The sequence below is a fragment of the Mizuhopecten yessoensis genome, unplaced genomic scaffold (genome assembly GCF_002113885.1).
Source record: "Mizuhopecten yessoensis strain PY_sf001 unplaced genomic scaffold, ASM211388v2 scaffold9833, whole genome shotgun sequence".
In the NCBI taxonomy this organism is placed as follows: domain Eukaryota; kingdom Metazoa; phylum Mollusca; class Bivalvia; order Pectinida; family Pectinidae; genus Mizuhopecten; species Mizuhopecten yessoensis.
The window spans coordinates 154,843-164,871 of record NW_018408245.1 but is presented as its reverse complement, the minus strand read 5'-3'; the positions used below and the strand labels follow the sequence as shown (position 1 = coordinate 164,871).

The 10,029-nt window shown below is 36.1% G+C and overlaps 1 protein-coding gene across 1 annotated transcript in view; it reads right to left on the bottom strand.

Annotated features, from left to right (window-relative positions):
- Positions 1-5,887: 5,887 nt before the first annotated feature.
- LOC110458806 (E3 ubiquitin-protein ligase E3D-like) overlaps positions 5,888-10,029 on the bottom strand; it is a 14,031-nt gene continuing 9,889 nt past the window's right edge. The window contains exons 6-8 of the mRNA XM_021510719.1: positions 9,621-9,745; positions 7,309-7,468; positions 5,888-6,121 (exon numbers count right to left, since the gene is read on the bottom strand). Coding sequence (XP_021366394.1) covers positions 6,086-6,121; positions 7,309-7,468; positions 9,621-9,745 — 321 coding nt within the window. The 3' untranslated portion in view covers positions 5,888-6,085. The remainder of the gene's footprint in view (positions 6,122-7,308; positions 7,469-9,620; positions 9,746-10,029) is intronic.

The following is a 10,029-nucleotide window of genomic DNA, read 5'->3' as shown; positions in this document are numbered from 1 at the left end:
TCTGACTGTAGGAGAAACTAAGGACCATGTATGGTCGCCACTAAGTAGTATTTAGACTGTCTGACTGTAGGAGAAACTAAGGACCATGTATGGTCGCCACTAAGTAGTATTTAGACTTTCTGACTGTAGGAGAAACTAAGACAAAAAATACAGCATTATTCAGGACTACCTGTATGATTCCATTAAAATGGTTATTTATTTCCCATTTCACTTATTCAGTTTGAATTTCCAAGATGGTTTTGTAAACAGATACAGATGAGTTGCATATGAACATCACTAGTCTCCAACACAACGGAAAAGTAAATTAATATGTAATAAAATACGATCCTCATAAAAAGTGAAAATAAATTTTATTGATGTATTGTTTCAAAACAACGGTGTCAAATTGTTGTGTTCTTAATGAAATAAGTTTTAAAAATAAAAAATAATGATCAACAAATGTATATAATATTTACAATACATTGTTTCTCGTTCGGTTGGTGCTAGTTGTCCTACCCTTTGGGTCGACACTAACATGGGAGACAGGTCAGTAATGGAAGAATACAGGAACATATACTCAACAAAGGTCAGTGAACCACATCAGTTGTAGTTAAATTACACAATTTCCTGTAGTACTCTTAAAATAAAATTCCATATATAACATAAAGAATATAACATACAAAAACGAAACAAGAGGTCCCGAGGGCCTGTAAGACTCGCCTGGATCATCATCGTTATGTGTACAATAGGCATTAACGTTAGATGTCACACATCGTTATGTGTACAATAAGCATTAACGTTAGATGTCGCACATCGTTATGTGTACAATAAGCATTAACGTTAGATGTCGCATATCGTTATGTGTACAATAAGCATTAATGTTAGATGTCGCACATCGTTATGTGTACAATAAGCATTAACGTTAGATGTCGCATATCGTTATGTGTACAATAAGCATTAATGTTAGATGTCGCATATCGTTATGTGTACACTAAGCATTAATGTTAGATGTCGCACATCGTTATGTGTACGATAAGCATTAACGTTAGATGTCGCACATCGCTATGTGTTCAATAAGCATTAACGTTAGATGTCGCATATCGTTATGTGTACAATAGGCATTAATGTTAGATGTCGCACATCGTTATGTGTACAATAATCAGTAACGTTAGACGTCGCACATCGTTATGTGTACAATAAGCATTAATGTTAGATGTCGCACATCGTTATGTGTACGATAAGCATTAACGTTAGATGTCGCACATTGTTGTGTGTACAATAAGCAGTTACGTTAGATGTCGCACATCGTTATGTGAACAATAAGCATTTACGTTAGATGTCACACATCGTTGTGTGTACAATAAGCATTTACGTTAGATGTCGCACCTCGTTATGTGTACAATAAGCATTTACGTTAGATGTCGCCCATCGTTATGTGTACAATAAGCATTAACGTTAGAGGTCGCACATCGTTATGTGTACAATAAGCATTAACGTTAGAGGTCGCACATCGTTATGTGTACAATAAGCACTTACGTTAGATGTCGCACATCGTTATGTGAACAATAAGCATTTACGTTAGATGTCACACATCGTTATGTGTACAATAAGCATTAACGTTAGATGTCGCACAGTTTCCCTACATCCTCTTTGGTTAGATCATAATCATGTGGAGTTCTGTTATTTGCGATATTGACTCGTTGTTACTATTTTTTTAAGCAGCAGGTCAATATTCCAAGTATGACATCAGTTCAATTGTAACGTCAGTGTCACAACGTCCCTACCAAATGCAGTACCTTTACAATTTTCATACAATTTATCTTGTTAAGTGATTAACACATTATTTAGCATCTAATATAACAACTAAAAACACTTATTTTGATCTAATATAACAACTAAAAACACTTATTTTGATGAATATGTGGTTATATGGACCTGAGAAATGAATTATGACCTCATCTTCCTCCCTGTTAATATAATTTTTTCAGGTCCATCTAACTACATATTCACCTCAATTGAAGTCCATAATTGATTATTGTTTACAGAAAAGATCAGTTTAACTACTGTGAAAATAAACGATTACGTTACCTGTATGTTGGTCAAGCTCGTCTCTCTCTCTACCAACACAATGTCTCATATACTCTCCGCAGAAATTTCATGTGCCTTTTAAAGTAACCCAAATAGCTTATTACAAAACAAGATATTGTTAAGCCTTTTGGAACTCAAGATTTAACCTGTAATAGCTTATTTTGAATTGACCTTTGAGCCAAATCAGCTCTCAAAGTCCACCTTTGACCACCACAAAAAACACTCCACATTTCATGATCGTAAGTCTTTCAGTTCTTGACAAGGTTTTATAAAGAAAAAACTTAATACATGGATGACCGATGCCACACCACACCCGAAGCTCTACAGCACTTTGTGCTAGGTGATTTGATAATGGTGAAAGTGTCTACATGATATTGCAGGATTTACAACTGATGTACTAAGGTACCAGGTACTTATATGAAGCAAACATCCTAAAGCCCAGGATTTCTGCTCAGAAAAGCATATAATACAGGTTCCATTAACAGATATGTATATAGTAGGTCTATTTTCAAAAGATACAGTTTACAAAGTAATATATACTGTAGGACCAAGTGAAATGTCTGGTTTATACAGGTAACTAGATTATACAGGTTAAGTTCACATATAGCAAGACCAAGAGGACAGTGTGACCACATTAAAAATCTGGTTTATACAGGTAACCAGATTATACAGGTTTAGTTTACACAGTAACAGAAAGTTAAAGGTTTATACAGATAAACTAATTTCACAGGTTCATTTTAAATACAAATGTACGGTGTATATATAACAATAGGTCAATATAACTTGTTATTGCAAGGTCAGTGGTTATTCTCCGTGAACTTCAGAGCGGTTTATAGGACATAGAACACAAACAAACCAAATGATTCCAAGCAGTAAAAAGAATTTGATGTATGGCACACTGAGTAAGTTTAATATCAGTTGTAGAACTTTATCAAGTCGTATGCCTTGGACAGTGGTCTGAGCTAGAGATCTAGTCAGTAATGGAGACAAGATTACTGGCCAACCAGCTTGTGTCCTCATTAATCTAGAGCTAATGTTGGCTTAAAGGTCTTCATCTTAAATTTTAGGTTCTAGAGCTTCAGTCAGATCTGCAAACCAATCAGGTTTAGAGCCTTAGTCAGGTCTGGAGCTATCGTCGGAACTACAACCTTCAGGAGCTATTACACCTAGAGCGTCAGTCAGGTCTGGAGCTATCGTCAGAACGACAACCTTCAGGAGCTATTATGCCTATAGCTTCAGTCAGGTCTGGAGCTATCGGCAGAAATACAACCTTCAGGAGCTATTACACCTAGAGCGTCAGTCGGGTCTGGAGCTATCGTCAGAACTACAACCTTCAGGAGCTATTAGACCTAGAGCGTCAGTCAGGTCTGGAGCTATCGTCAGAACGACAACCTTCAGGAGCTATTATGCCTATAGCTTCAGTCAGGTCTGGAGCTATCGGCAGAAATACAACCTTCAGGAGCTATTACACCTAGAGCTTCAGTCAGGTCTGGAGCTATCGTCAGAACTACAACCTTCAGGAGCTATTCCGCCTAGAGCTTCAGTCAGGTCTGGAGCTATCGTCAGAAATACAACCTCTAGGAGCTATTACACCTAGAGCGTCAGTCAGGTCTGGAGCTAACGTCAGAAATACAACCTTCAGGAGCTATTACACCTAGAGCTTCAGTCAGGTCTGGAGCTATCGTCAGAAATACAACCTCTAGGAGCTATTACACCTAGAGCGTCAGTCAGGTCTGGAGCTATCATCAGAACTACAACCTTCAGGAGCTATTACACCTAGAGCTTCAGTCAGGTCTGGAGCTATCGTCAGAACTACAACCTTCAGGAGCTATTCCGCCTAGAGCTTCAGTCAGGTCTGGAGCTATCGTCAGAACTACAACCTTCAGGAGCTATTAGACCTAGAGCGTCAGTCAGGTCTGGAGCTATCGGCAGAACTACAACCTTCAGGAAATATTACACCTAGAGCTTCAGTCAGGTCTGGAGCTATCGTCAGAACTACAACCTTTAGGAGCTATTACACCTAGAGCGTCAGTAAGGTCTGGAGCTATCGTCAGAAATACAACCTCTAGGAGCTATTACACCTAGAGCGTCAGTCAGGTTTGGAGCTATCGTCAGAACTACAACCTTCAGGAGCTATTACACCTAGAGCGTCAGTCAGGTCTGGAGCTATCGGCAGAACTACAACCTTCAGGAAATATTACACCTAGATCTTCAGTCAGGTCTGGAGCTATCGTCAGAAATACAACCTTTAGGAGCTATTACACCTAGAGCGTCAGTCAGGTCTGGAGCTATCGTCAGAAATACAACCTTCAGGAGCTATTATGCCTATAGCTTCAGTCAGGTCTGGAGCTATCGGCAGAAATACAACCGTCAGGAGCTATTATGCCTATAGCTTCAGTCAGGTCAGCATACCTATCAGGTCTGGGTTTTTAGTCGGATGTCCTGTCCATATCTACAACCTAGTCTGAACAATTTGTGTCTAGTCTTTTTTCAAAAAAAATTGCATAGAAATTGTTTTTAACAATGGGTTTTATTTATTGTTTTGTATACAATAACAAATAAATCAGCAGTCACTATTGTTCTTAACCCTTTCACCCCTATGTAACTTTAGTAGACTATACCATGCATTGATATGGAGGGGTCCATATGGTCTACAGTGGTGAAAGGGTTTATTTAAAAAAACAAAATAGAACACAAAGTATATAATGCCCGCGATACATAAAACACAAAGTATATAATGCCCGCGATACATAAAACACACTAACAATTAATTCAAAACTGGTCAGAAACGCATGGCTATGGATAAAATTGAAAGGGACAGCAATTGCATTAAGGCTAAAACAAAAAGATATTTGTTTCAGGTTTTTCACTAGAAGTTAAAGTCTAGGTTACCTAATGTTTTACTGGTACTACCGACATCTTCTGATAACTCTAGATCACAACCAAAGTTACACTATGAAAACAATGAAATAATGAATTTGGCACATTTCCAAAATTTAAATATATGTCTCCAAAACTTTTGAATCAGAAGACAAACGGTTGGTTGAAAAAACTGAAAACATCTTTTTTCATAGCTCACTGAATATAGTTGATTTGATCGTAGGGAAGTTAAGCAATCATGACAAAATTCATTTACTTTAGTTTTAAACTCAAAAACGATTTCATTATAGAAGGTTTTTTTATTTTGTTAAGCATAGATTATCTCTTTCAAACATTTCTAAGGAGGGAATATGGAGTAAAATGTTTGAAAGGACTGTATGGTTTGGACCTCTTTTGGCCCCGAAATCCATCAAAATTAAAATTTTTGAATAGAACTTTCAAATGACTTTTTCTTTAATTTTGAATACTTCCCCGGTACTATTATGTAAACCTATATTTGTGTTTTCAAATATGGCTGCAATGGTAACCAGTTATTATTTGCATAAATGAATGATATTTGAATATTCAGTCAATTTTGAAAGGTTTTCGCCTAGTTTTTCTCTTAGTTACCATAGAGCGCACTCTTGAACAAACTTTATATTTCTCCTAAAGATGTATCACAGGTGCCTACACATTATCCTTTGATAATTAGTTTGTTCAAGCATGCACTCCAGAGTTTCCAGGAAAAAACTATGCAAAATATGACAAAATTAACTGAATATTCAAAATTTTCTAATTCATGCAAATTTGATCTTGTTACCACGGCAACAAGCATTAGAAATACAAATAAATATGTTCATGATAGTGTTTGGAAAGTATTCAAAATGAAAGAAACAGTCATTTCAATGTCCATTTAAAGATTTTGAATTTTGATCCATTTTGGGGGCCAAAACACACCCAAACCATACATAGTCCTTTCATAATGTATTTTATCATGAATTTTCAAAGTAAAAAATGTCATTACAAAACAATAATGTGAAATGATAATCTGTGATTGATACACTGGAGGTGGATAGAGTTAACTCCCTTTAAAATATTAGCAGTAGAGTTAATCCCGGTGGTCAGCCGCTGCATAAAATTGCTTTTGTCAACAGCAGAGTTAACCTCCTTTGTCGGCATACCTCAAGAAACCAACCTGAAAAATTAAAGAACTCACATCAAGTATGAATATGTCAAACAGATATTTTTTGTTAGAATATGTAGAACCTAAAATTTAAGATCCATAAAGCACATTGTATTTACTGAATATTTGCTGAATTATGTGTCAAATTTCAGCTTATGGCCTTTAAAAACAAATTTGCCTCTTGTTTATTTAATCCACATGTCTGGGGGCAGTTTGTCAGAAGAATGGTTTATTAAGTGTGAGGATAAAGGACGCTGAGGCACAGAGGGGCAGATTACATGTCAGAGGGCACCACCCATCAGGGCAGAATTTATATGTCAAAGGGCACCACTCATCGGGGCAGAGATTACATGTCAGATAGAGGGCACTACTCATTGGGCAGAGATGACATGTCAGATAGAGGGTGCCACTCATTGGGGCAAAAATTACATGTCAGATAGAGGGCACCACTCTCCAGGGCAGAGATTATATGTCAGATAGAGGGCACCACTCATTGGGCAGAGATGACATGTCATATAGAGGGCACTACTCATTGGGCAGAGATTACATGTCAGATAGAGGTCATCACTCTCCAGGACAGAGATTATATGTCAGATAGAGGGCACCACTCATTGGGCAGAGATGACATGTCAGATAGAGGGTGCCACTCATTGGGGCAGAGATTACATGTCATATAGAGGGTGCCACTCATTGAGGCAGAGATGACATATCAGATAGAGGGCACCACTCATTAGGGCAGAGATTACATGTCAAATAGAGGGCACCACTCATTTAGGCAGAGATTACATGTCAGATAGAGGGCACTACTCTCCAGGGCAGAGATTATATGTCAGAGGGCACCACTCATCAGGGCAGAGATTACATGTTAGATAGAGGGTACCACTCATCAGGGCAGAGATTACATGTCAGATAGAGGGCACCACTCATTTAGGCAGAGATTACATGTCAGATAGATGGCACTACTCTCCAGGGCAGAGATTATATGTCAGAGGTCACCACTCATCAGGGCAGAGATTACAAGTCAGATAGAGGGCACCACTCATTTAGGCAGAGATTACATGTCAGATAGATGGCACTACTCTCCAGGGCAGAGATTATATGTCAGAGGGCACCACTCATCAGGGCAGAGATTACATGTCAGATAGAGGGCACCACTCATTTAGGCAGAGTTAACATGTCAGAAAGAGGGCACCACTCACAAAGAACTTGTTGAGGAACCTCTGAGATCGAGGTATACATTTGGAACTCTTCACCAGTAGGGACACCAGCTGCACACACATCGGGTACGGAAGCTGGATGCTGTGGACAGCTTGGTCAGTTTTCCAGGATGAAAATGTATGGTTAGGGCTTGGTGGGCAACTGTCAAAAAGAAAATGCATGGGTCCCCTCCTCTTTACTAGGTCGTACTGCTTGACTTAAACATGTATTAATCTGTCTAATCTCACTGTAAGCATTGGGTACACAAATCTTGACTTTTCACAGTATATACAAAACAACTGTTTATCATTTTACTGCAGATCAACATTATCTATCTACGTCCGTCCAATGCAAAACTGACATAATAATAATCTTGTATGGTCATTTGTTCTTAAGATACTATGGAGATAATTAGCAACAGTGACCTTGACCTTTAGGCTAGGAGGCGAAAATAAAACCACTTTGTGCTATCTTGGAAACAAAACCCCTGTATGAAGTTTTATCGATAATAGGATTAAAAATAAAGTTAGATATACAATTGTGGGTCTGTAAAATTCCCATCTTACCCGTAAATATAATAGATTACTACAGTATTGTCTATTGGAATCTTACCCTTAAATATAATAGATTACTCCAGTATTGTAAATTGGAATCTTACCCTTAAATATAATAGACTACTACAGTATTGTATATTGGAATCTTACCCGTAAATATGATAGATTACTACAGTATTGTGCATTGGAATCTTACCCGTAAATATAATAGATTACTACGGTATTGTATATTGGAATCTTACCCTTAAATATGATAGATTACTACATTATTGTACATTGGAATCTTACCCGTAAATATAATAGATTACTACAGTATTGTAAATTGGAATCTTACACTTAAATATAATAGATTACTACAGTATTTTGCATTAGAATCTTACCCGTAAATATGATAGATTACTACAGTATTGTGCATTGGAATCTTACCCGTAAATATAATAGATTACTACGGTATTGTATATTGGAATCTTACCCTTAAATATAATAGATTACAACAGTATTGTATATTGGATTCTTACCCTTAAATATGATAGATTACTACAGTATTGTATATTGGAATCTTACACTTAAATATAATAGATTACTACAGTATTTTGCATTGGAATCTTACCCGTAAATATGATAGATTACTACAGTATTGTACATTGGAATCTTACACTTAAATATAATAGATTATTACAGTATTGTATATTGGAATCTTACCCTTAAATATAATATATTACTACGGTATTGTAAATTGGAAGCTTACACTTAAATATAATAGATTACTACAGTATTGTCTATTGGAATCTTACCCTTAAATATAATATATTACTACGGTATTGTAAATTGGAAGCTTACACTTAAATATAATAGATTACTACAGTATTGTCTATTGGAATCTTACCCTTAAATATAATATATTACTACGGTATTGTAAATTGGAAGCTTACACTTAAATATAATAGATTACTACAGTATTGTATATTGGAATCTTACCCTTAAATATAATAGATTACAACAGTATTGTATATTGGATTCTTACCCTTAAATATGATAGATTACTACATTATTGTACATTGGAATCTTACCCGTAAATATAATAGATTACTACGGTATTGTATATTGGAATCTTACCGTTAAATATAATAGACTACTACAGTATTGTATATTGGAAACTTACACTTAAATATAATAGATTACTACAGTATTTTGCATTGGAATCTTACCCGTAAATATGATAGATTACTACAGTATTGTATATTGGAATCTTACACTTAAATATAATAGATTACTACAGTATTTTGCATTGGAAGCTTACCCGTAAATATGATAGATTACTACAGTATTGTACATTGGAATCTTACACTTAGATATGATAGATTACTACAGTATTGTATATTGGAATCTTACACTTAAATATAATAGATTATTACAGTATTGTATATTGGAATCTTACCCTTAAATATGATAGATTACTACAGTATTGTATATTGGAATCTTACACTTAAATATAATAGATTACTACAGTATTGTACATTGGAATCTTACCCGTAAATATAATAGATTACTACGGTATTGTATATTGGAATCTTACCCTTAAATATAATAGACTACTACAGTATTGTATATTGGAATCTTACACTTAAATATAATAGATTACTACAGTATTGTATATTGGAATCTTACCCTTAAATATAATAGATTACTACAGTATTTTGCATTGGAATCTTACCCGTAAATATGATAGATTACTACAGTATTGTACATTGGAATCTTACCCTCCAGGTTGTATCTGACATTTGTACAACATCTTAAGCACTTTTGTTGGTCGAAGCTGGATATGAGACTCGTCTAGTGAACAACTGTCTATATACACCATCAGACAGGGGTCAATTAGCCATACCTGTAAACAAACACTGTCTATATATACCATCAGGCAGGGGTCAATCAGCCATACCTGTAAACAAACACCTGACTATATACACCATCAGGCAGGGGTCAATTAACCATACCTGTAAACAAACACCTGTCTATATACACCATCAGGCAGGGGTCAATTAGCCATACCTGTAAACAAACACTGTCTATATATACCATCAGGCAGGGGTCAATCAGCCATACCTGTAAACAAACACCTGACTATATACACCATCAGGCAGGGGTCAATTAACCATACCTGTAAACAAA